The sequence below is a fragment of the Falco punctatus genome (genome assembly GCF_963210335.1).
Source record: "Falco punctatus genome assembly, chromosome: 1".
Taxonomy (NCBI): domain Eukaryota; kingdom Metazoa; phylum Chordata; class Aves; order Falconiformes; family Falconidae; genus Falco; species Falco punctatus.
In genome coordinates this window covers 118,703,302-118,729,764 of record NC_137580.1, presented here as the reverse complement: position 1 = coordinate 118,729,764, position 26,463 = coordinate 118,703,302, and the positions used below count along the sequence as shown (strand labels likewise).

The window sequence follows — 26,463 nt, the reverse complement described above, 5'->3', positions numbered from 1 at the left end:
TTGGACGTTGACTAATGATTTGGTGTCTGAGCTGTGCTGTATGCCGTGGTTCTCTGCCACTCACCGGGGTGGTGGCCCAGCTCCGAGTTGCGACTAAAGCAAACCTAGTGGTGCCCACGGCTGTGCGAATTTCTCCTTTAACAGCAGCAATCACTGGGGCTTACCCGTCGGGAAGAACCCTTGCGCCGAAAGTTCCTTGTGCTGCTGCTTCTCCCTCGGTAATGGGGCGGGGGCACGGACACAACCACCCACCCGACTGTTAAAGCCGTCAGATGCGAAGGATTGAAACGCTTGAGCCACGTGGGTGCTTTCTGGTCCGCAGGCAACGGGTCATGGTGCCTGGGCTGCGGGGGAGAGACGGGCAGAGGAACGCGACCCCCGCCGCGGCAGCTCCGGTGTGCGGGCGGCGCGACCCGGGCTGGTCCCGGCCGGGGCTCGCCCCGTCGCTGCTCGGCACCGGGCCGGTGGGGCGCTGCTGCCGCCCAGCGGGCACAGGTGGGTACTGCAGCCCGGGCCTCCCCGCTCCGCGCTGCCGGCCGCTGTTAACGGCACCGCCACCCCGCGCGTCCTGCGGGGCGATGCCGCGGCGCCCGCTGCTGCCTCCCGGTGCGGAGCCGCCCCCGCCGCCGTCCGAACGCGCCGTCCGTGCGCGGTGCGCGCTGCAGGAGCAGCATGGCGGCGCGCCGGGGGCGGGCCGTGGCGGCGGGGGCGGGGGAGTGCCGGGAGCGCGGGGGAGGCGAGCAGGGGCGGGGGGGTCTCCTGCCCGGCGGCCACCTGGGGGAGGGCGGCACGGGAAGCTTCAGCAGCCCGCTGCGTCAGGCAGAGAGAGCGGGACCCTCAGCAGCAGCGTGCCAGCGTGCACAGCCGGGTCCGTGTGTCACCCGCGGGGTCCGTGTGTCACCCACAGATACCCTGGATACGCAAAGCCGGACAGGATTAGCAAATGCTGAAGTAGAGTTTTGTGGTAAACTTAACCAGCCTGTCTGAACGAGCAGGCATGTTCTTTGCTCACAAGCACCGTTCAGTCCCACCTAGGCGTCCCGAAAGTGTGAAGGGCCGTGGCCACATCGTCCCTTGGTCACAATGAACAGTTGCCGGTGCAGAGTTGCTTTTGAGGAGCATGCCGTGGTTATATTTTCTCTGTTTGGCTTTGCATTTGGGAAATAATGTAAGTGTCATTGCTCAACTGAAGGAGCCGCGATACCCGACGTGGCAGAGAAGGAGATGGGTTTCACTACTCTTTTGGTGTGCGTCAGTTTGACCCCAAAATGACATTGTGTCAAAGCGTGTGGCCAGGTGCTGCTACAGATGTTGACTTGGGGTATGAATGGCTCCAGGTGTGCTTTAGGAGAGCTCTGTTGGTGTAGGTGTGCTGAGCAGTCGCTCTGCTGGGTGTGCAGCTGTTCTGGTTTGGCACCCAGCTGTGAGCACGCAAAAGAAAACTCGCAGCTGTAGTCAGCTCTCGGATATGCAGGCAGCAGTAGAAACCGCTCTGATTTTACAGCGTCCTGAACATTTCAGGCAGGCCAAGAGTTGTGCCCCGGTATTTCTGAGAGTCCACAGCTCGGCAGTTCTCCAGGACACGACAGGCAAAGTTGTAAGATCCCAGAGCTCTTTGCGAGTTACACTAACGGAGTTTCTTTGGATATATATTTGGATACATGTGCCAACTGAAAAGGTATTGTTTGCTCTCCTGCTCGGTAAACACAGACCACTTGGGTGGTCACGCACGCTTGTCAGTTCCTGAGGAAACTTCCTGGAAAAGGAAACAGTTCAGAGGCACTGTTTAGGGTTTGGGGGGTTGTGTTTGCTGTAAACCTCGGGGATTTAGGGTTTTGTTCCGTGTTTTCAATGGTGATTTGAATGGATTTCTTCCAAAAAAATCCCATTTCATTCTCTACCCCCATTACATTTCTAGGAGGAATGGCTGCAAGGTTCCCGTTGCCTCAGGTCAGTACTGCTGGGACTCCCTTTTCCCTCTCTGCCCTGTACACGTCTGTCTGTAGCTGTTTGCTCCCCGATGTCTCCCCGTAGATGGCTCCCAGTCCCGGTGCTTTAATTCATCCCTCTTTGCCCTTGGCCCATGGCTGCTTTTGTGTCCTCTGTCCTGCTCCCCATCCATCCTGGGTCTTTAATCGCTCCCTCTCTACCCTGCAGGCTGTTGCCTATTTTTCCCAGCATTTCTCCAGCACTCTCTGTCTGGCTCCCTGCCTCTCCTTTTTAATTCTTCCCTCTCTGCCCTGTGGCTCGTTACTGTCTTCCCTTTCTCTGTCTCTTTCTGTACAGCTCCCAGTCCCTCCCTTTTTGAGATTCCCCCCTTTCTGTCCTCGAGCCCATTGTGGATTTGCCTTTGTCCTGTTGCTGGCTGGCTGGACCTGCTCCCTGGTTCATCCCTGTATCCCCCTGCCCAGCTCGCTGTGCCATTATTCCCCGCTGTCCCACTCCCTGCCCTTTCCCCCCCTGTCCTACAGTCCAGGGCTGTGGTTTTTTTACCTAAAAGCGCACGCAACTTTCAAACATCGGCACATTATACAAATCTGTGGTTTGAAAATCTTAAATCGTGGGTCCTTTGGCAGGCAACTTCAACATTTATAGGCAAGAATACACACCTTGATTGCCACTGTCGTTAGCTTCTAGAGCAAGTTCATTTACAAACTGTGTCTAAAAGTCACCTCCTCTGCCCTCTTGTATAATGAACTTGTATCCTTTCCCACTCACTGAAAGCTAATAGGTTCCTGCCAACCTAACCATGAAGTCCTTGTCCCTTGTTACAACGCTCCAGTATCGATGACCCTCCATCATTTGTAGACTTAGTATTCTCTTATTGGAGAACATAGAATTTAGATGAGCAGTTGCACAGCGTGAGCAGGAGTACTGAATCTGGTTGTCAACACTTAGACTTTTAAGACTGTGATACAACTTCTTGGAACAGCAAACCAGGAATGACTCATAACGAACCACTGTTTCTTAGAACCCCAAAGGGCAACCTATAACTGATTGTCAGGTTAAACGGTAACGTGTCTCCGCAGGAAATATAAAAGTTAGATCACCTACCTGAAGTTGATATGCTCTTGAAATTGCTGGGAAAGAGGTGTATCTGCCTGGCAGATACCACGAGTGGGAAGCACGGTGGTGGCACTGGGACGCGCGGTGCCAGCCTGCTCTGTGTTCCCGCGCTTGGTGCCCGCAGCAGCTCTGTGTGATGCACCGGTTCCCAAGCCAGCTTGCTCAGAGGTGTTTTGCCAATGCAGACATCCATCAGTCATGTTGCTGAACAGTGATTATTTCAAGTGGCAACTTCTTTATGGTATCTTTTGCTTGTTTTTGAAGACCTATTGTTGTCACGGAGTTTATACAAATGTTCTTATGTGTAAAGTTGATTGAAGCCCAATGAGAAGAAATTGAGACCGTCCTATGAACAGCTGCAGCTGAAGGAAAGACGGAAAGATAGCTGTGTCTTTGTACAGTTGAATCGATACTGTACTAAGAACTTTTACATGGCTGTCCAGCCTGTTGGACTAGATAGGTCAGGCATGCGAATCACACTGTAGATACTATATTTACTTTTAAAGTATCTCTTGTCACATGCCTATACATAGCCATTCTCGTTCAGGGCAAGCAGCCTCAGCGAATGCAGTGCTCTATGATATTGCTGAAGGACTTTAATTAAATCTGTAATACAAAAAGACAAAAGAATGCTTTATCTGTAGCTGGAGTCTTCATAGCCATAGTAAGTGATTCTATTTTCTCTGTCTTTTAGAACGGAAAACACTTCTACTTTGTGTTTTATCTAAAATTAGGATTAAAAGCTGGTTTCATATAATAGCAACATAACTAAAATTTCAGTGTTATGTATTAACCTGTTTTTTGTCTTAAGGCAATATCTGTGCTAAAATTCTATTATGTTTTTGACAACATAGTGTAATTTTGAATAAAAGGAATCCAGATCTGGTTAGCCTATGCAATAATGAGGAAAACAGACAAACAAACAATGTTACCCTGTTTATTAAATAATAATATTAAGCCATTCATTGGAAAACAAACTTCCCACTGCTTCAAGCCTTTGGCATGCTGATTACTGTATTTTCTATAGATGAAAACATTGCTTTTTTAGGTAAGAATAGTTTGAAAAATAATGAATGCATATTATTATTATTACTGTTAATCTCATACGGTCTTTTGTTTCCTGCAGACATGGGTGTTCTTGCTGTACTTGCTCTACCATTGCTTCTTTTAGGGATCAGTGGAGTTATTTATATTTATCAGTCAGTCAGGTGGCTATTGTCCAAGTCAGCTGTGCAAAACAAGGTGGTGGTGATCACAGATGCCATCTCAGGACTGGGCAAGGGTGAGTTGTCTCATTTCTTCTCTGTGTCAGAGAACAAAACCAGCTAGAGAGCCACCCTCTAGGTGATAGAATGGGCATACATTGCCTTGAATATATCCGTAACTGCCTGGATGAAGCAGGAAGGTCAGAAATATATTTTTAAACTAATCCTGCGATTTTTAAATGTACTTTTTTAGTCTCACCACAGGAACTGCCGATAAACTTTTAGGAACTCCAGAGCTTTGTATTTATTTAATTCAACAGAATGAGAGGTTTTGTAAGCACATTAAGAGTGTTATTTTTAGCATGCTGCTACTATGAGATCTTATTACATGGACAGTCCCTGCAGGGTAGCCACAAATCAGTACAAACAGGTGTCACCTTATTCTTTACATGTTCCTTTTTAGCTCTTAAAGACTCCAGCAGTTCCTGCTCACCCCTCTGTCCCTGTTCATGTCTCTGCCCCCTCTATCACCCATGTTACTCCTCTTGCCTTGACATCCCCCAGTCCCTCCAGCTGGGCTGCCTGGCTATGTTTAATGGTGGGTTCAGGGGACAGGAGGAAAGGGTATGTGCTAATTTATATAAGCTAATTGCCAGGGCAGCCAGCCACTTGGCATATACATCTTCATGGCTCATATTTCTTACCTGCATGGTGCTGCTAGATTAAAGGTGCTGGGTCATGTACTGTTCATGTGCTGTCCTGCTCTAGGCATCGCTTGAGGAGCAGTAGATGCAAGTGTCTGGTAAGGCAAACGCAGCTTCTGGCTAGACTGTGGCATTTTCAATGAAGACTTGCTGTTTGTTGGAAACCTTGCACTCCCAAGCAGACAATAGATCAGGAAAGGGAATGCTTTTGCGGAATTATTCCTTAGCAGAACAGAGCAGACACCTGTGACAGAAATACACACTATGCTGGCAAGGAATGCGCTTTATCAAGCCTGTTAGGACAAGGTATGAAATAATTCCAACCTCCATATCCCACCTGATCTCTCCCTTCCCCTGACACACTTCAGTTTCAGTTGAAGATAATATTAACATGCCTTTTCTCTGGTTATATTTCGGTAGTTTTGTTTGAGGAGACATGATCTAGTGCTTCCTTTTTTCTCATATAAATTATGCTTTCAAAATGAATTAATTTTAAAGCATAAATTCAACACAATTAGCAAAACCAGAACCCCATTTCAAACAAAACAAAAAAAATCAAATTGTTATTATTGTTACTATTTCTTTTGAACATATTTCTGTCCTAGAATGCTCTCGAGTGTTTCATGCAGGAGGAGCAAGGCTTGTGTTGTGTGGCAGGACATGGGAAAAATTAGAAGCCTTGTATGATGCTTTAATTAGCGTGGCAGACCCCAGTATGGTGAGTATTTCCTCCACCTTGCTCAGGTACACGAAGTGCTTTTAAATCCAGTAAAGAAAGGTACATGAAATGTGATTCACCGTTAATGAAGATTGTGGTCACCCGGGTAACACACCCAACATGGTGGGGGGAAAACTCTGAAGGTCTTCAGAGCATGATGCCGAAAATGTAAGTCAGAAATCCTACTCCCTTGAGATAATTCAAGGCAGTTACTGTAAAACAACTGAGCAGTTCTGCATTTTGAACAAGGCTCCCAACTAGAAATGCTAGGCAGAGGAATTTGCCTGTTAATTTGGATGAAAGGGATCCAAAGTACTTCATTTAATCACAGGAACTATCCATTTCTGATACAGAGTGCTCAGGGAGTGGGAGATGGGTCTAAAGATTGAACTAATTCTGAGTTTCTCCACTGTTTTGGGAGAAATCCCATCTAGAAGGGCATGGGAGCATATGAATAAGAGTGCCCTTTCTTCGTTACCACTGACTGGGTAACCATGCAAATAGACATGCAAGGTTGCCCCTGCTGCTGGTTCTTTGAAAGGTGTGTCTGATGCTCCTGGAAAGCTTTCCTTCTGTGACCAACAGATAGCTGAGTCATTTCAGGGCACAGGTGTTCTGGAAGGCATCACACAAATTCTACAGCCATTGCTCACCAGACCAACAAAATCTGTGTTTGACCCTTTTTTTGCAGTGAGCTTCATTTATCTGCATAAATAACTGTAGAAGTAGCGTGTTCATGTTAGTCTGCACAGACTCAACTAGGAAAAAAAATTAAGTATGACTAAGGGATCTGCGTTACATCGTCATAGTAATGCAGTGAAAGAAGATACTCGAAGTTCGTTCCTCTGTCCCATAGCTGATAAAATCTACATCTTTCCAGAAACTGCACAAATGCAGGCTCTGTTTGGATAACCTATAGCGGAACAAACCATTCCTACCCTCCATCTGCCCCCCCCGGGTATATGTAAATTATCTGTCAGAGCAATATATATGCTGACTCTGTGGTCAGCAAAGTTTTCCAGAGGGCTGCTCATGGAAGATCATAACCTGGAGAGGTAAGAGTCACCTTCTGTGTCTATTATCTGTCTCCACTGATTACATGAGAGACTACACGTAGGGTAGACCTGGTCCAGTTTACCCTTCCCATGGTGTTCTGCTTCGTCTGAATGTTAGGGTCTATGGATACCTGTTGCTGAACTACCTTCTTTCTAGAGTGGGTTAAAAGAACAAATCAATTTTTTTGTGAGCATGATAAAAGCACTTTCTTTGGATAGCAAGGTAAATTAATTTACAAGACAAGTAAATAGAAATAATTTTTTATATAACAGGTATTCTTGAAATAAGTCTGTTCTTTATTAGACATATGCACCAAAGCTTGTACTTCTGGATATCTCAGACATAAACTGCACTCAAGATGTAGCTACGGAAATCCTGAATTGCTATGGCTGTGTGGATATACTGATCAACAATGCAAGTATGAAGGTGAAAGGAGCAGTGCAGAGCATTTCATTGGAACTTGATAAAAAGATAATGGATGCCAACTATTTTGGACCTATAACGTTAACCAAAGGTATGGTAAATTTTTTTTTTCTGTTTTACTGTTGCCATTTAAAGCTTGAGAACCAAATCTTTAGCATTATACTGTTTCATTTGCACTTATTTTTGCCTTCTTGGCTATAATAAAAAACAGTTCTGTGAAAATTAATGGACTGAAATTGAGGCGAAGAAGATTAGAATGAGAGTGCCTGAGTTTGGAAATAGATTGATCAAGAAATACATAAGCAGGTGTTTGAAAGATAGACATTTTTAAAAATGTCTGCTTATTGCATTTTGCATACGGTGACTCCTTTATTTAGGTACTTTCTGCCTTTGTTACAAAGACATTATTTTCAAAACTGTTGCCAGTATACAGGCTGACAACTAAATGTGATAATGTGGCACCCAAATCTGCATGTACAATCCAAGTGAAGTCTAGAAGACACTCAATTACAGCTACTGGATTTTGTGATACTTTTGATTGCAGTATCGAGACAATCATTGCTAAAGTTGTGCTATCTAAACTTCAGCTGTTACTTCTTTCCACTAAATATGTTGAGCTCTTTTATTTATGTGGCTCTTTCTTTCTGTTTTGTTTTTTTTTTTTTTTTCAGCCATTCTTCCCAACATGATCTCAAGAAGAACCGGGCACATTGTTCTAATTAATAGTATTCAAGGAAAAATAGGAATCCCGTTCCGTGCCGCTTGTAAGTTATACATAGCAAGAATGTACATTCTAATGCAGAAATTGTGAGTACTCCATGGCAGTGATAAGAGGTTATTAAAAGTGCTAATTTGTATCCTAATTCAGTAAACTATTAATATATTACTTCAGTGAAAAAATTTCAAAGAATTGGAACTCAAGACGAAATAGTTAAAATACTATTTTTGACATGTAACTACTGAGTTAGTTACCTACCTCAGGATTATGACTTATAGCTCCATGAAAGCAAAATACAGTGACAGAGAGTGTAAGGAAAGCAGTAGACAAAAAAATTAAATCCTGTCTTTATGCCTTTGTATAAATCTGTACAGTGCCCACATCTTGAACATTGTGTGCAGTTCTGGTCCCCCGTCTCAAAAGAAGTATAAGAACTACAAAAAAGGCTCAGAAAAGAAACAACACATTGATGGGACATCTAGAATGGTTTCCATCAAGGAAACAGCTGATTGTGTCAAGATATATTGTATTTGTATGAAATCATGAGTAGGAGAAGAGCTAACAGATAATTTTTACAATGCCTCTACCGATATCTATGTCGCATGGCGTGGGGCTGCCAGAAGGAACGTCAAAACAAATGAATGGAGAAACTTCTTTCTATTCCTAGAACCCACCTGCCGTTTTTTAGATTATATTATGCACAGGTCAGTTTTCACTGCAGACCCAGTCAAATACAAGGTGGACAAGTGCTTTGCAGCTCTGCTGCACTTAACACATAGTTCTGGTTTTTGGTCAAGGTTCACATACTGTCATCCTTCTTTAACACCATTCTCAATAAAATGCACTAAAAGCAGTTAAAAAAATTCTTAACATTCAATTACTTTAATATTAAAAGCATCTTGGAATGCTGATGCAGGACAAAGGCCTAATTAGTTTACAAAATATTAGTACTCCTGCGTTGCAGAAATGAACATGTATTTCACTGCATTTTATCGATCTGTCACAAACTGCAGCAACAGATGGTGTGGAGACTCATCTCAGTGATAGATGTCCATCCACCAAAGACATCTATAAACTTGTAGAGGTAATAGAAGTATAACTCCTTAACCCAGGACATAATATTTCCTGTTGGAAAATCCAGGCACATGCTCTTTGACATGTATGGGGAGACTGGCTGCATGCCTCATGCATAATTGTCCTGTACAAATAATTTACTTGTTTGTTTTAAATATGTCACATGATAATTTCACTGGGTGAAATAATACACTGATCTTTTGCTGTTTGGCTAATCATTCCATGCTCAGTTTTCCAAACATTCATGTGTTGTGGAGCTCTGTCATATATATCTATATCCATGCATTCATATATCCAAACATGCATACGTGTTTTGGTTTTTTTTTTCTTTCTTTTAGATGCTGCTTCTAAGCATGCCGCTATAGGATTTTTTGATTGTCTTAGAGCTGAAATGGAAGAATTTGATATTTCTGTCAGTACTGTGAATCCAACCTTCATCTGTTCATACCATCACCAACCAGCACCTGGCAACTGGGAGGCATCTATTTGGAAATGTGAGGTTTGATGCATCCAGAAAACGGTAGATGAGGCTCATATAGCAATATGGACCCTTTTCCCAGGGACAAGAAAAGAGCATAGGGGAAAGGATGGAAGTGGCAGAAGGGATGAACAGGTTATGGGAGCAAAAGAAAAGAAAGACTGGAGAGATTAGATGAGCCTGGTGAAAAGAGAAGGAATGTGGAAAGAGACAACATTATGTGAGAAAATAAATACACCAGGCATGGGGAATGGAGGTAAAGCTGAGCATGAAAGGTCCCAAAACTGTAAAAAGATCTTACGGACATACTGGTGAGGGGAAGGGAAGGGGCAAAGGGTTGAAAGTGTGTAGAAATTGAACTAATTTGACTGATGCACGAGCTGCATACCTTTTTCACCATCATTCCCTCATATGTGTCTGTCTGTCTGTCTTGTCTTGTCTGTAGCTCTCACTCCTCTCTGTTTACAGTCTTTTTCAGAAAGGCGGCATACGGCGTGCACCCGGTGGAGGTGGCGGAGGAAGTCTTGCGCACAGTGAGCAGTAAAAAGCAGGAGGTGCTTATGGCCAACCCAGTCCCCCGAGCAGCAGTTTACATTCGCACCTTCTTCCCTGAGCTCTTTTTTGCCATTGTTGCCTCAGGGATTAGGGAAAAGCTGAAGACAGAAGAGGAAAATTGATTTTGTTCAGTTCTTCTCCTTGCTTTTGACCTGAAAAAAAGTTAGGTTGTTTCAAATGTCAATGATTTCTGCTTCTCACTATGGGTAGAATAAAGTAGGAGGCTTTATTAAACGTGAACCAGCCAGTGTCTCACGTAGTGACAAAGGTAGAATGACATCTGTGATCTATCATGAAATTTTTGAAGAACAGATGTATTTTAATCTAGAAACTAGAAGCAAGTTATATCTAAGCAATTTTCAAATACCTAAAATATACTGCCAGGAGGACAGAACTAAACTGCTCTCCACTTCTACTGTAGTAGGATAATGTGCTAAAATTACTTCAGAGGAGATTTACAGGGAAAGAATTTTCATCTAAGTATAGTTAAGCACAAAGGATAAATTGCCACACATTTTCAAATGCTTGTGTTTGGAAGCTTTAAAGAAGAGATTAACAAAACATCTGCAGAAAAGCAATGTAGCTTTAGTTTATCCTTCACAGAGGAAAAGAAGGATTAGGTGACCTATTAAATGGGTCACACTTGTCCATAATTCCATCGTTTTTTCTCATATTGAGAACAAGGTTTCTCTGAAGTAATATTTTTTCCTCCGGGGAAATTTATTATTTAATCTGAAGTTTTCTCTCTCATCTGTCCACCTCTGCTTCACTGTCTAAATACCTGTGCATATATGTTGCATACTAAGAAATATTATAATAATAAAAAGAAACATTATGAGATAAGTTTATTAAGAGATATTTTCTGTGAGCCTTACTCAGCCATATTTTAATCTATGAGATTCCTTAATAATACTAACTTTCATAAATTGGGACAAAACTAGGCTTGCAGATTTAGTTGAAGTATAGGAGAAAGATGCTCAACTTCAGCTCCTTTAATTTTTTTAAGCTTCTCACATGCCTAAAGAGCACATAAGTTTCTTTTAATGTGAGCTGCAGTTGCATTGCTTTAATTTTATGGAGTTTGTGCTCAAATCAACTGTTTCTTGGTGCTGGCCAAGAAGATTGATATTGCTGGACACAAGGACCCTTGAAGTAAGGAAGAATTTAGAAGAATGCTAAGACTGGAAAGTTTAAAAGTGAGGAGACTCTTGTTCTAACTTCAGAACATTTGTCGTAGATATACCCTGCCCTCAGCTAACCTCCCAGATCTCCTTAAGCAGTGGAAAGAAACAGGTGCCTCTGACCTGTGCTCTGTCTGATGTACAGCTCAGGGTAACATGAATTGCATCATAAAGTGCCCATTTCTCTCCACTTTGGGTGGACTCCCTGTAACCAGCACAACTGTAGACCTGTGTGTCTGTGGCACAGGCAACTGAAGTTCACCAAGATGCCACATTCATCAAGATTGTTTGGGTCAAATGAACTGGAATAAAAATTCCACAGTATTTAACAATCTATTTATTATTTTTTCCCTCGCTTTCAAATGATGTGGTTCCAGGACCTACCCCAGAATTATTGATGTCTACAAACTGGGAATCAAAAGTTAAAATAAGGACCAGAATGTGCAATTGTGGGTTGCAAAAAACAAAACACAAAGAAGTGTTGCATTTGATCAGGTGAGTTTTTTACCATACATCCAGCAGAAGATACATATCTTCTTGAATGGTTAGCATGTGAGAAAACCAGACCATCTGAGATTTAAGAATTGATCGGGGTGACGGTCCCATTGCACAGTTATTTAAAAGCTCTTGTCCTCATACAGAACTTTATAGGAGTAGAAACCACTGTGAGAAACAATCCCGAGGAAAGATAAGGTGACAGAGACTACCACATTGTGTTAGAAACCGCAGGCTAAGACAAAAATTGAGGTACTTAAATTAGATCTTTCAAAGATCTTGTAGGCATCAACCAAATCTGTTCCTTGATGAGGTGGAGATTCATCAGTGACACCCAGGCACAACATGCATTAGTTTAAAATCTATTGTAAAGACACCACAGCTACTATAAATGAAGAAAAGCTAAAGTCAGATGGAATCAGGAATAATTTCTCAGTTGGTGAAGATATTAAAAACATCTCTATCACAAAGAAATACGTGAAAAAAGTGGAAGGAATCAAGATCTTGTGTTCTGGTCGAGGGATGGAGACTACTTTTACTAAAGTGGGTATCAAACTCTCTAGCAACTGCTTTTTTCATCTGAAGAACTGCAGGTGGCAGTTTCAGAACACTAGGTACGCTGTAATGAATAAAGACAGACTTTTCTAAAGATGAAAGGGGAATCTTAACGGCTGTCGACAGCTACCTAGTGTGATGGTGCAGAGAAGATGGAGCCAGACTTCTCAGATGTGGACAATGGAAGAAGAAAGGGTAGCGGATGCAAATCGGAACACATGACATTCTGATTAGCTATGATGAACTATTTTTTCCACAGTACAGCAGTCAAGCATTGGGACAGGTTGCCAATGAGGTCAAGAAATCTCACTTCTTGAATGTATTCAGAACTCAACTGCTTAAGGCTCTGAGCAACATCGTATAATTGGTCTGGCTTTGAGAGGGAAGGTTGGACTAGAAACCTCCAGAAGTACCTGCTCACTGAGATTCTTCTATAATTCTGTGTGAGTCTACAGGTGTAGGTGATTCTTGCAGTTGGGATCCAGCCAAGAAAATTTTGATATTCCCCCAGTCAGAGAATGTGATTCTGTCAGTTCTCCCACTGGATGGGAAAATCTGGATAAATACCTAATGCTGAAAATGAATGAAACTGCAGACACGTTAGGCAAAGTAAAACATATAATCAAACAAACCCTGCTGAAGGCACCAGGAGATGACTTTGCATATAAATACCTGACTTGACACCCTTTAGTGAGTCCCACCAGTGCTCTATACAATATGGTGTTGGCTGACAGGACATAGTCTATCCCAGTCGCTATTCAGAGATGCCACTTCACATTTGTTTGTTGTTTGTTTGTTTTTATAGTGTTTGTGAGTGTTTAGAAGCTGCAAATAGGTTAAATGCTAAATTAAGAAGGAGAATACTATGGCAATTGTTCGTAAGTTTGTGTGAATTAAGTGATGGTACAATGACCATGAATTAATCAATTATAAAGCTAGTAGACTGCATATAATTCATCTTATTTCCCCAGGACGTGAAAAACACAAACAAATTATGATGCTAATTTTAAATTTTCCACAGTCAGATGCTGTTATAGGACAGGAGCCAACAGCTGGTTGTAGGAAAACACAGGCTGATGAAAAGGAATTTCTGCTGTTGGGTAGAGGGGCAAAACTTGAACCTCGAAAATAAAGGTTGATTTGTATTTGAAATACACAGAAAGAAGCAATCAGTACTGAAGAGAACAGAAAAAAGAGGTTCCAAATATTTCCAAATATTAGATAACTTTTAAGAGTTATCTAATTTTGAGAGCAGCAGGGTAAGGATCATAGGATAACTCAGGTGGGAAGATGCCTCATGAGGTCTTTGGTCCACCCTCCTGTCCACTATGAGGTAAGACCAGGTTGCTCAGGGCTTTACCTTGTCAGGTCTTGAAAACATCTGAGCAGGAAGACTGCACAGCCTCTTCTGGGCAGCCCGGTCCGCTGCTTGACAGTCCTCACAATGGGAAAGTTTCTCCTTGTATCCAGTCCAAGCCTCTCTTACCTGAACCTATGCCCAGTGGCTCTCATTCTCCTACAGTGCACCACTGTGAAAAGCCTGGCTCCACGCAATGAGTAACTTTTATGTAGAAACTGGAAGACTGGTAGGTATTGTAGATGCTGGAGGGCTTCAGGTCCCTCTGAAGGCTCCTCTGCCCACCGAAAAAGCCTCAGTGTCTTCATACATTCTGTGGGTTCTGCTGACATAACAAGTTCAGACTGTATTTATGTTAGATTGTTTTGCCTGAAAAAAGCATGTAGTGATTTTTCTAAACCCCAGAGCTGTTCAATATACTGTGTAAAGCCTCTGTCACCCAGTTCACAAGTGTGTTTCCCAGTGGGCTCATTAGCAGGAGGATTCATACAGCAATGAAGAAAAACTTGTCCAACAGAGTAGGCACAGGTGGCTCAGTTCCATGGGAAGCTCCACGTTGATCCTCAGAGTGAGCAACTGTGTATTCCTGATCGATGAGGATCATAATAATGTCTACTTTTCCATCTTTAATATGATCGTAGATTATTCTTCATGTATGATAATCACAAATCAAATTTTAATTCTTCCTGACGCTGTTGTCAGGATGCTACCTAGAGAATTTCACAGGTGAGCTGTGTGCTGTCTGCAACATGTATCTTCCAGATTTCTGTTTGCCTTCCTAGCAGTTTTAAATGAGTAGTATTTTGCTGGAAAGCCTCTTCCCTCTGTTAGCCTTTCTTTCACAGTAAATCCTACCACTATGCATACAGTGAAACCCTTAAATCATAAGCTGTAACACACAGATTTTCCTGGAGAGATTGTACCTTTAGTAACAAATTACTGAAGCCGTGCCCTGCATGTGGGCTGCCTTACTCGCTGCCCTGCTCTTTGCGGGTTTTGGTTTTGGTATGGGATTTTTTACAGTCTTTTCAATAAAGAAATAGGGTGGAAATCCATAATGCTCTGAAATTCTAACAAAGCCACATACTCTAAGGCTCTATTAGCCTTAGAAACCACTTAAAAATCAGCAGTTGAGGACCTGTGTCACTGTCTTTTTCTGAACTAGGACACCTGAATCTGCTTTTCCAATACTAAGACTTCCTTGAAACATCCATGGAAGTATCATTTCTTTATTAAGAAAAATAACTAATGCTACACAAATATGCATTTTTATTAATTAATACATTTTCATTCTTATCTAGTGTTATGATTTACAGGATGCCTGAAGATATGGTTCAAATTTACAGAACTGAAATAGTGGCCAGGTGATGCAAGCCTTTTATTGCGTGTGCAGGGTCCTCTCTACGGTTGTGAGAAGAGTTCACATACACATTGCAAACTTTGTCTGGAGATGTATGGTCAGGAAACTTGTATTTAATCTTTAAACTCCTTTCCAGCATTTCTCTTTTGTGCTTGAATTCCAAAATAGTTTTTGTATATTTGTTAATCGTGGTGACAGCTGCAGCCATACAGCAAGCGAAGGAAGCCCATGCGAGGCTATAAACAAAAAGGTTTATCAGAAATTAGCAGAACACTTTCATATCCGAGTCCTTCAGGTTTATTTTTGAAAAAAACTACACACGTGTGAGTTTATTGGTGTATATTAGAGAAAGAGGAATGTGGTGGGAGAGGAAGACTGATTACTGGTTAATGACCATCTACATACCTGAATTACATAGTTGACCTCTGCATATTGGTTATAATAGTCACATTTAACATTCTTGTGTAATGAAACCCTACCTCTAATTTCTCCGTTTACTCACTTAGAGCTTAATATCAGAAAGAGGAACTATAAAAAAATGAGGATGCATAAAAAATTAAAAGATGCAGTTATTGAGACTGCAAATCTAATCGGTGTTGCTGAGAAAAATGTGAGTCCATTATCCAAAATGGTTAAAAAGAAGGCACAATTAAACAGCTGATTAAAGCAGGCTCAGGGCACTGAAATGCATTCTGAAGAAAATGCAGGTCATGGCAAAACAGAGAGAAAAGGACATCAGCTCTTCAATGTTAAAAGTAAAACCACAAGAAGAGAGATAAAAAATGATGTTGAGGTATAATTTGCTAAAAATGTGTGAAACTTCCAGGCTACTGAGTGGGAAATGCATGCTGGAGGTGTAAAACTAGCATGTGAAAATATGGCCAGAGTGGAATGAAGTTCACAGTGGAGAAATGCACCCGTTGGAGCCTTCCTTAACATGGCAACGTCACAATTATCTAACGGAACATGCTTTGGTGGAGAAATCAGTTTAAGAAACTCCAGCTTATCACTTCTCTCCCTCAGAGCTGTTTGTTCCCACATTCTTGCTGTAGTTCAACAAACCAACAAACTCATTTAGGTTTTCACTCCTGAGGATGCAGTTCAGTAACCAGCAGCTTTCATGGAGGTTGAAAGGTATTTCTATTCTTGGTGAATCTCTCCCTCTCCTCATGTTTCTCAGGTTGAAGGATCCTCACATCAGGAGGTTGTGAGGATGTGAGTTATTAGGAAGGTGAAAAGCCAAAAAGGCAAAAGTGAAAAGACAAGAGAAAGCCCTATTTCACTGCAAAAATTCCCAGCAAGTCTGCATCGTAAAGATTGCGTGCAGCTATAAGCTCTCATTCAATAATGGCACAATAAAAGTAGAAAGAGCAACAAGAAGGAGTGACAATGAGCTGTGGTCTTGGCGGTCAGAACGTGTATGAACGAGATGACCAGCCTGAGCTCTGCTCTACTGACCTGAAATTTGGTCCAGATTAACTTTTGGTTTCACCCAATAGAGTTGTTCCTGTTCTTATTCTCAGTCACAGCTGGGGAAATAGCAGCACTTTCCAGCACCTGAACATTCAAATGCTTTCTACTGATAAGATTCGATGGATTTTCAAACACAGATTTCTATAGCAAAAATCCTCTGAACAGACGGCTTTCTTAATAAATTCACTAGATCTCCTCAGAAGGTAAGTTGCAATTATTTACAGGGCCAAAATGGTGTGCTTTTACCTAAGCCTGTTTTCTAAAATTAAAACCATCTTGTCTGAAAAGTTGCAGATGGAACAACCTGAAGCATATATCTGATAAGGAAAAATTCAGTGTAAACGGCTAAAACCAGAAGAGTTTTAAGTTATACAAGGCAGTTGTCCTGGCAGATGAGGGTACTAAATCTGGGTCTGATGTGTATGGAGAAGAACCTCTGCTTTGTGCACAGCAGTTGGTGATCTCTGGACTGTCTAAAGAATGGCAAATGCAAAACTCATAAGCTTATACATTCTATGCAATAACCTAAGGCAACTGAATCTGGAGAAAAACAGCTGGTTACTGAACTGCATCCCCAGAAGGAAAATAACATAGACCCATTCCTTATAAATTAGGTATACATTCCTTGAACATAGGGTGAAGTGACTGAAATGTAATGGAAGAAATAAATATAAACCAATAGGTACCAATACGACCAGCCATAGTCCCAGGTGTGAGGTCTCCAGTCTTCAGGACCGAGATTTACAGTCATTTGAAATACAGTTGTGTACATCATGTGAGCAACCATGCCCAGAAGACCTAAAAAATGCAACATCATAAGAACATTAGAAAATGCAAATTTAGGATGTAAAATGTAAATTGTTCGTCAACTTTTTGCAATTGTCTATTGAGCTTCTGAAGAATATTTTATGAAGTATCTAAATTCTATATATCGCTCAACAATTTTTTTTTTCCTTTTGGTTTGTTTAATGCAGTAAAGGATTTCAGTTGAGAAAATAGTGAAAGCTTAAGCAACCTAGGATGCTTGCTTTCCTTTTCTAACCTGGTTAATAAGAACTAGATATAACAGATATAACAGGAGGTAATTATCTGGGAACTCTAGATTTTAAAGGACAAGGCAATGAGAATTCTGTTATAAATCATCAGCTAAAGCTCACTTCTCTTTAATAGTTTGTTTTAAATGTTCAGCATGTTTGGACTGAAATGTTTATGAAAAGATAAGAAAACAAAGTCAGAAAATGCTTGATGGATGGTTACTTTCTGAATTTTCAGGCAGTATGATTAAAATGAGAAAAAGAAAATGTCTAATAAAAGTTATTGCTATTATTAATAGTTATTACTATTATAAAAGTTAGTCTATTATTAATAGAAATTATTACTGGACATTGTAATCTAAATGTATTTATGTGTATTTATGCCTTTGCCAATATAATCACTAACAGAGTCCCTTGACACCTCCTGTGTATCCATGCAGAGCCATGGGACATGCAGCCCATAGATTTTAAAAGGCAACAAGTTGATTGGCTCTCATCCTCTGAAAACTTAGTAATTCAACCCTGAGCGGGGATCAACATTACAACAAAGCATCACTGTCGCATGGCACAGGCCGTGTTTCCCACAGTTTTCTGTCATTCAGTGGAAAGATTTTTCGAAGGCGTGCAGCCATATGCCCTTTCCCAGTGCCTTAAATGCAGGCAGATTTATCCAAGTTATGTAGGTGAATGAAAAAGTGAACAAACACTTAATGGCTCTTAAAAAGCACAGAAAGTCTAGATTACAAAAGAGGCGTATGTTTAATTATCTAATTTTCAAAACTGCTGCTAGGCGGTGGCCTAATCCTAAGGTTATCTGTTCCCCCTTAGCATTTTATTTCCCAGTAGCAAACTTCCCTCCAAACAGCTATTGTTTTGTTTCCGTGTTCATTTACAAATCCATAAACGCCTTTGCGGTACCAACTATTCCACCGTCTAAAACACATCAGCTTCTGAGAGCAGATGGTCCTCCCCAAACTCACAAGACCCCTTTTGTCAAGTGTTCGTAAAGTAAGTCTGTCCCGTGACTTCTTACCAAACTAGCTAGCTCACAGGATCAATCCCTACAGGACACGTCCTCAGGCGTGACAACTCAGGTTAAATAGCACTGGATTAATAAATCATACGCAGAAAATGACAGACAATTTTAATTATGTTTCTCCACTAACAATTATCCAATTACATTTTATTCCTTCTTGAAAGTGCTAATGTGACTTGGCTATTGCTAATTTTATACTTAGCATGTTGGAAGTAAAAAAAATCAAGTTATTTGGAAGAGTATGTTATTTTTTTACCTTTGACAACAAACCTGAAAATAACATTCAAAATTATAAAATCAAAAGAATGAAGTTAAAATAGTAAATGCTATAAATAGAAAATATTAAAATAATCATATTAAGAAATAATTAATTGAAAATAGTATTTTCCATAAAATTTTGCTGCATCTTGTATTGTTCATGTCTTTGTAGGTATTTTAATAGTTTTGAAACTCGGTCACTGTTACTAATTATCAGGTGGAAGTCCAGCAATGTTTCATTTTCTGGATGTAATAAATTGAGATCCTTAACTGTACCTGCTAATACGGTGACTACTGCAGAAAAGGCGTTGATCTTTAGCCCGTTAATGACAGCACTGTAGTAGCACATTTCTGCTGACATAAGAATGACTCCAGTCAGAAGCAAAATGATGTACAGAAGCTCTGCTACAATAGACAGCCATAAAACCCCTGGAAAACCAAATCAATAGTGCTGACGTTATAAATAGTCATTCAGTATTTTCACTGTTTCTATCTTCTTCATTTATGTTGTTCTACACAGTATCAGACAAAAGCTCAAGGGCTGTAAGGATGCTTTTATAACATCTATAGGAAGACGTCAAGGTGAATGGACACCCTAAATTATAATTCCCTTGGTTGATCTGGCCATTTAGAGGAAGAGCAGTTGCACATTCCTGCTACACACTGAAGAAGCTCACAGCACGAGGTGGGGCAGTGGGGTTTTATCCTCAGCAGCTACCCTAAAATGGCCATGAACCAAGGTTAAAATAAAAGGAGGAATTACTATCCAGTTAGCTAGTTGCTAACATCATGGTTGCTGAGTCCAGAGAGGTGTACCAAAACAGAAGACCATGTTGACCAGGTAACAAACTGCAAGGCCAGGCATGTAGCCACGTGGCCTGAAGGTCTGAGCCACTAAGTAAAATCTTCCCCACGGGCAAACAGGACCTTGATTTTCAGACAGAGAAGCCTCCGTGAGCCCAGATTCTCTCCAAGTTTCACTGAGGTTCATTTCTCTCATCTGCTAATTCGTCTCTTTCTGGCTATCTGTTAATTACATCTTATGCAAGAAGTTAATTTTCCCATTAAAGTTTCTCAGCCAGCTGTTTTACTGTTCACATGCTAATGCCCCATAGTGAGGAGCAGGAGGTCTTTTATGTCCAGATCATAGCAAGAACTGGCCAACAACCTTCCCAAACCTTTTTAAAAACAAGTAAGCGTGACCCGAGACACCTGGCTGTAGACTCAAATAGTGATTTCATGTGAAGGTATATACTAATAATCATAACTGAAAAATAGAGACATTGCTAAGACACATAATGGATCACTAAACACTAGATACGACAGTAAGCTATGTTTGTGTGGTAAATAATCCCTACTGCAGGATTTGACAGTGTCTGCAGGACTTGTCTGATTGAAAGGCCATCGAGACATTAAATTCTTGGGTCAAGCTATGTGTGGGGCCTCCTGGGCAAGGTTTACCTCTCCAGCAAATCTTTGCCTTAGTAAAAAATTCTGATTTTGTTCAGGAACTCCAGATGTTACATTGCCCAACACTATTGGCTGCTCCAGCTAGAAGAGCTTGCATCTTGACATTTTTTATGTGATCCATCACTACACACGCCCTGAACAACTGTGATAATCCCTGTGCACAATGCCTGGGGATGGTCAGCTCAGCAGGGGTGAGCCTGTGCATCCTCAGTTTTGTGCAGACAGCAGCCACATACATGTGCAGAATGCAAACTCTGCCTTCTCCGGTGCAGGGCAGGACTCTATTTCTACACAGGATTTCACTACCCAGGGGTAGCTTCTCAGGGTGGTTATCATGTACCTCGGTGTCATCTTAGGTGTCTTGAGCTGACCTGCAAGGTTCCTGCAGCACTTGCTGATGCTGCTCACAGAGTTTCAGCGCTATGCCCACCAGTGGTTTCACCTGTGAGGAGGTCTCAGGGCAGAACCTATAACCCACCCCTCCTTTCTGAGGACCATGTCTGTGTGACTAAGAATCACATCTTATTTATATTTTTTCTCATGCTGTACAAATCTTTAATTGTTTGTGTACAGTGACAAGCTGCAATAGAGGGAGAAGGGACTGGCCTTCAGATGCTGAGCCTTTCTACTTCCCCAAGGGGCTGGAATTGTATGTCCAGGAAAGTACTCCAGTCCAGTATCCTGGACATGCAATTCCAACCTTCTGGGGAAGACAGAGGTCTTTGTTTTCTGGATCAGCCACTTGCAGAGTGATTGCTCTAACCGCATCAGTTGAAAGGGCTGGCGTTTACAGCATCTGCCGGAATATTTTATAGGAACATCAACCATTCTTTGAAAGAAAGAGGGTAACCCCGCTTTCAGGAGAACAGCAATGCCTCCTTACAGCTCTGTGTCAGGTACAGGGAGGGGACTCTGACTGCCACTAAGACTGGTTTGGTCCACATCCACATCTCTCTCAAGCCCCCTCAGCACACTGCCTGCCTTTGCTCACACTCTCGCCTGTCTCTCTGCCCTCTCCAGCCACAAAATTTGGTGTAAGCCACAAAATTCCTGACTGTCAATAGCGAGGTATGAAGAGGGAAGGGGCAAAAAACTTAAAAATCTTGACTTCTAATACTGAAATTCAAAGTAATTTAAAAAAACATTTCGATTAAAATAGAGTGTTTTCAAAAGACATCGATTCATATTTTAAGTCATGTGGTCTTCACTTTGAAGTTGAAAAACTAAAGGACAAAAAACCTGTGTGGGATTAAAGCAAATATTTTTTTCTATCAAAATGTAGAATATTTATATTGGTGAATGTGATCAGGACAGTTTTATTTACAGAAACAAAATATGCATATCTACCTCGATCAGCATCTGGAGTCAGACTGATGAAGCTTCTACATTTCTCACCTAGAAAAAAAAAATAAAATATGGAATTATTTTGTATTCTATAATGATCTAAAGAAATGGATTAATAGAAAGCAGAAAATGGAAAAACTGTCATCAAAGTACAGACTGACATGATCAGGACAAACTATTTCTGATGTATGTTCAAACACACAGAATCCCTGGTACATCAAGCTACTCCTGGGACTTAGCTAGAGAATCTTTCCAGACTTTTTCAAGGCAGAACCAGAGTCTGGGAGACTTAGAGAAAGGCAATGAATTGATTTCCAAAAGGTTGTAACTCTGAAAGCCAGAATGGGAAAAGGATCAATTCCTTTGAAAGACTGGCAGCCTGTGCATGATCCTCCCTGTGAAGGAAGACCTGCTCTCCTTAAAGCAGCAAGGCTGCTGCTCACACAAATTTCTCCTAAGCTTCGTTCCAATTTCTTTCTGTAAGCTTTGATTTTCAAACTCATGTGACCTCCTGACCCGCAGGCAGATGCTCTGAACAAAGCTCTTGGAATGAATTCTGCTCTGCTCTGAAATTACAGGGTGGGTTTTTTTCAGTTACTAATTGCACCAAGTTGGAAAACAAGAACTGCCATAGCAGATGCACAAATTAAACAACTTCGGTATCCGTACACCTGCCAGATCTCATTCAGACATGTTTTGCTCTGATCTTCAATATTTTACTCCCTTAAAATTGCATAATAACTTAGAAGACCTGGACTTCAGGACAGGCGACTGTGAAAACATTTGCATTTTATAGCAGAGATGACAGCTGATTTGATTTCTCTGAAGTTTTGTTCTAGTTTTCATTTGTAAACTGATCAGGACCATAAGGGGAAAAACTTGTGCTGATCTGGATTTACAGTAAATGTCCTGTTTCTTGAACCAGCTAAGCAATTACCGTATACAAGAATCCAGAATTAATTAGAAGCTTTATTTAATGGCAAGCTGATCTCATTCTACTGACATACACATGCGCAGAGTGAAACTCAGTGAAATGCCACCACTCATGGCTAGCAAGCCCCCAAATTATGTTTTAGTAGGCTGAAAATAATCTTCTGCTTTTATTTACAAAAGGTGAGATCGCAGTAAGGAAGCAGAAATATCTGTGCTTCAGAAGAAATCCATGAAATAACTTAGATCTCACAGATGTAGTTGTTCAAATGATTTTTAAAACAAGAAAATCACATTGTGCTTCTTATGTTGCCATAGGGGATCATAAGAAATCATGTACGGTAGATATGTTCGTTATTGCCTAAGGGACTGAAAACATCAGAAAAGTAAAACTTTCCTGTTAAAGTCACTTCACTTGCTGGTCTGGTTAGAAGAATTTAAAAAAATCTTAATCTGTACTACAACCTGTCACTCTAAAGTTCATTGCAGAATTTATTATGATTTTTTTTAGGAATTGACTGGATAGTACACTCTAAGATCCCCCTTCCCAGAGAAGAGCACCTTTATAAGGATATGGTTTCCCTTAAAACACATACATGATATTGCAGCAAAGAGGCAGGTGACACCAAATAAGTAGGAAGAACTTTCTTAAAGTAAATGTACATGGTTTTACTCACCTACTTCATTTATAATTTCTTCACAGGAATACCAAATCCCAGCGTGAAACTTTCGGTCAATGAACTTGTCATCTCCTGTCTCCCAAATGTACTGCACAGCACTGCTGTTGTTCCCATCTGGGCTATTAAAGCCGATGCACTGGTCCCCTTTGCTTTGTCCTTTACAGAAAGGTTTGGCAACTTTTCTCATCCCTTCACACCAGTAACTGCTACTGAATGCTGTAACGGAGAAGACTAAAGAGAGAAAACTGAGGCAAAATGCTGCTGAGGCTCTCTGCCGTCTTTCTTCTGGCGGGACTGAAGCTGGCATTCTCCAGGACTGCACTAACGTATTCTAAAAATAACCTTTTACAAAGCTATGTATGTATCTGCCTGGTGAAGCACCTGCCTGTATTTACCATCCCATTCTTCATTCCTCTCAGAAAATTGTACCAGCTTAGCAGTTAAGACAGGAAGCAGAGATGGGGGCATGGCCAGTAATCATGTGGCAGGAGAGATTAAGGATGTAGGACAGTGTTGTTTGGCAGTGATGTCTTGTGAAAGAAATATGAGGAGGTGGGACAACCCCTTGAATCACAGAAGTAAAGACAAACAGAACATACAAGCATTGGAAGTGCCCCAGTATGCAATCAAAAAAGTTTTATTTATATAAAAAAATATGCACATTTACCTTGATCAGCAGGTGGAGTCAGACTGATGGAACTCCGTTTCTCCGCTAAGAAATAAATAAAATCTTGCTGTTCCAGATGTTCCTGTTACACTGAACACTGATTGAATTGAACACAGTTTTGAATCTTACTATAAAGAAATTCTTAAAAAGATAAACCCAGTTGCTAAGTTAGAGCGTTTCACAGCATTGCAGCACTTCCCAAGACCATTGGGAAGGCAACTGCATCTGTCTGGAGTTCCACGAGTGACAAATGAAAGCCATAAGTTACATGACTTTGCTATTGATGGGCTGCTGGGCACTGTCCAGTCTGCCGTCATGAACACTTAATAGAAGCCTTGCCCAAGTTAGGTGAAACAGTAGAGAAAAAGCTGAATTATCCTCATTTTGCCTGTCCATGTGTTGTCTCTGTGAAATAGCTTCTTTTTTTTTTTCTTCTTTTTTTTCTTCACCTAAGAAACCTTGACATGTCATAGATGTTGCTTTTTCTGCCTGTTTGGTAATGCAAACGAGCGACGCAAAGAATGAGAAGGAGCAGGAGTGTTAGTAAACGGTCGTTTCGTTTTTTAACTGTAAGGTTGAAACCTGTGCCCTAAGGGATACTGATACCACAGGGCAGACACTGAAGTCACGTGTGTCTTTTAATGAAAATAATTCTGGTTTAAAGACAACTCTTTACCCAGGAGATGTCAGGGTTGGAGAAGCATGTGGCTAAACAAGTGCCAGAATGAAACTCAAAGAAACGGTTTAAATGCCTGGTTTAGACTGTTAAGAAGATCTGGTCAGCAGCAGTGTGAAAGACCAAGCAGACATCTGGACTAAAAAGGTAGAACAAATCTCACAACCCAAAAAGCAGACGGTAGATTGAGCCAGGAGTTCTTTTTTTCCTGCAGCTTTGTGTTACTGTATTTTCACAAGGATGTGGCACTCGTGAGCTCCACTCGAAGCCTCCGTGCTTCTGACACTGCTTTGGGACAACATCACCGGTCACTGCTGCTGAGCCTAGTGGGGATGTACTGCAGAAGACCCCGTGGAATTGCTCATCTAGGGTCTGGGCAGACCTCAGGGTTTCTTGAGCACTAAGGCATTTCTTGTGGGGATCTCAGAACAGCTGCAATGCCAGAGCACTGTTCAGGTCTCCTGGCTTTAGCCTGCTATAGAACTGACCTTGCCCATATGGCCATCAGAAAATGTGCTTTTTATCCCTTGTAGCAATACGCGGATGAGCAGATGAGTTGCTACGGGGGCTTTGAAGTGCCTCTCCCTGGTCCCCAGATTTGCCTTTAGGTGTGGCAGGTGGGAATATGTATCCTGACACATCCACCCAGGAGGCACAGTAGCACAGAGCAGGCGATGCCCTTGGTAACACTCCTCCAGAGTGGGCTGGGTGCATTTCCACCCTGAAGTATTTGTCCCTAGAGCACTTCCACACCCCACGTCCCAGTACTCTTTTTGACCACATCCAGACTCTATGTAAAGAAGAGACATGGGTATACATCACGCCCTTCCACCTCCTGGATTCCTCCAGAAGAAAGTTTTGGCATGTGTGCAGGGAGGGAGTCCGGTCACACTGCTGGCCGGTTTGATGGGGTGTCTCTGCCCCGCAGTTTGTGTTTAGCCTGTGAACGTCGTTGAAAACTCGGCTACTCTGGCCCCCGCAGTTCTGGGCCTGTACCCCTGGCTGCTCCCCAGCTTCGCTGCTCAGGGTGCCCGTGAGTTCTGGGAAGGGCATGAGCCCTCCTCCGGTATGAACAGCCAGAAGTTTCATTTCTCTTGGAAACAGAGGAGGCAACATCTTCTTGATGTTGCATATTGCCAACTCAATTGGCATGACAAAGGTAAGCTAGATCCTAAAATTACTATATTATAAATGGGTTTATTCCCTAAGCCTGCATAACACAGTTTTATTAATGCTTTCAGGCTTTTCTCTGCAACTACAGAAGTCGCAATGATGTTTTGAAAATTAAAGCTGCAATTCATTGGTGGTTTCTCCAACCTTACAGCTGAAGCTGTGAAAAAAGCACTGAATGTCACAAGAATTGTAGTAAAATTTTAACTGCTGGTAACATCATTTTTTGTAGATTTAGATTCTCCCCAATCCTGTGCTAAATGTGCATGTTTGACAAAATATCATCAGGAAGGATAAAACCAGCTGTTACTGAGCTGCTTCCTAACAGTCCACTAGACTCAGCAAGCTTCCTACACAAAGTTTTTCTGGTTTTGAGGGCATCTTAATGGTTTCATGAGGTGTGTATAAATATATATATATATGTATTTACGGAGCTGAATTGCACTCTTGCAAAACCACTGGCAAAATTCCCACCGAGTTTCAAGGGAACAGGATCAGCCCTTTAATGTTTTAATAGTTTTCTGACTTCTTATTGGCTGAAGGACAAGCTACAGTAAGCAGACTTTCTGTGAAGTTTAGAGTAAATTCCTTCTGCCTTCAATCAGAAAAAACAAAACCTAGCTGGAGCCTAGCAAGCCTAGACACTCAGTAGATTTCCTTACTTATTTGTAAAAAGATTCATGAAACAGTTGCACTCATAAAAGGCAACGGGTTTACTTTTTTTTTGCAGGACAGGGTGATATAATTGATCTATAGTCGAGTGAAATACCAGCATATTGG

General features: G+C 41.6%; 2 protein-coding genes across 6 annotated transcripts; one reads left to right on the top strand and one right to left on the bottom strand.

The window, feature by feature from the left end:
- The first annotated feature begins 280 nt into the window (after window positions 1-280).
- DHRS7C (dehydrogenase/reductase 7C) lies at window positions 281-10,127 on the top strand. 4 transcript variants are annotated; one of them, XM_080380833.1, is made up of 8 exons: window positions 281-300; window positions 1,919-1,950; window positions 4,193-4,348; window positions 5,581-5,693; window positions 7,053-7,263; window positions 7,844-7,936; window positions 9,303-9,458; window positions 9,911-10,127. In XM_080380833.1, the coding sequence occupies exons 3-8, from the start codon at window positions 4,195-4,197 to the stop codon at window positions 10,117-10,119; spliced, it is 936 nt and encodes a 311-aa protein (XP_080236959.1). In that variant the 5' UTR covers window positions 281-300; window positions 1,919-1,950; window positions 4,193-4,194; the 3' UTR covers window positions 10,120-10,127. The 4 variants fall into 4 exon arrangements, with proteins under 4 accessions (XP_080236959.1, XP_080236958.1, XP_080236957.1 ...); XM_080380832.1 differs by lacking the exon at window positions 281-300 and having other exon boundaries at window positions 1,188-1,950; XM_080380831.1 differs by lacking the exon at window positions 281-300 and having other exon boundaries at window positions 1,188-3,730.
- A 4,783-nt stretch (window positions 10,128-14,910) lies between these two features.
- On the bottom strand, window positions 14,911-26,459 carry GSG1L2 (GSG1 like 2). Of its 2 annotated transcripts, none has more exons than XM_080380875.1 (5): window positions 23,168-26,459; window positions 21,564-21,611; window positions 19,023-19,097; window positions 17,105-17,216; window positions 14,911-15,181 (listed from the first exon to the last, which is right to left on the bottom strand). In XM_080380875.1, exons 1-5 carry the CDS (start codon window positions 23,475-23,477, stop codon window positions 14,926-14,928), a joined length of 801 nt encoding a protein of 266 aa, XP_080237001.1. In that variant the 5' UTR covers window positions 23,478-26,459; the 3' UTR covers window positions 14,911-14,925. The 2 variants fall into 2 exon arrangements, with proteins under 2 accessions (XP_080237001.1, XP_080237000.1); XM_080380874.1 differs by having other exon boundaries at window positions 19,023-19,175; window positions 23,168-26,453.
- Between the last annotated feature and the right edge of the window lie 4 nt (window positions 26,460-26,463).

Coding starts and splice junctions, on each gene's coding strand:
- GSG1L2 (XM_080380874.1), bottom strand. CDS start 23,477: ATGCCAGCTTCAGTCCCGCCAGAAGAAAGACGGCAGAGAGCCTCAGCA. Junction 21,612..23,167: donor AGAAATTATAAATGAAGTAG/GTGAGTAAAACC, acceptor TTTTTTTTCTAG/GTGAGAAATGTAGAAGCTTC. Junction 19,176..21,563: donor GACTCCAGATGCTGATCGAG/GTAGATATGCAT, acceptor TTGGTTTTCCAG/GGGTTTTATGGCTGTCTATT.
- DHRS7C (XM_080380830.1), top strand. CDS start 4,069: ATGCTGATTACTGTATTTTCTATAGATGAAAACATTGCTTTTTTAGGT. Junction 4,349..5,580: donor CATCTCAGGACTGGGCAAGG/GTGAGTTGTCTC, acceptor TTTCTGTCCTAG/AATGCTCTCGAGTGTTTCAT. Junction 7,937..9,302: donor AATCCCGTTCCGTGCCGCTT/GTAAGTTATACA, acceptor TCTTTCTTTTAG/ATGCTGCTTCTAAGCATGCC.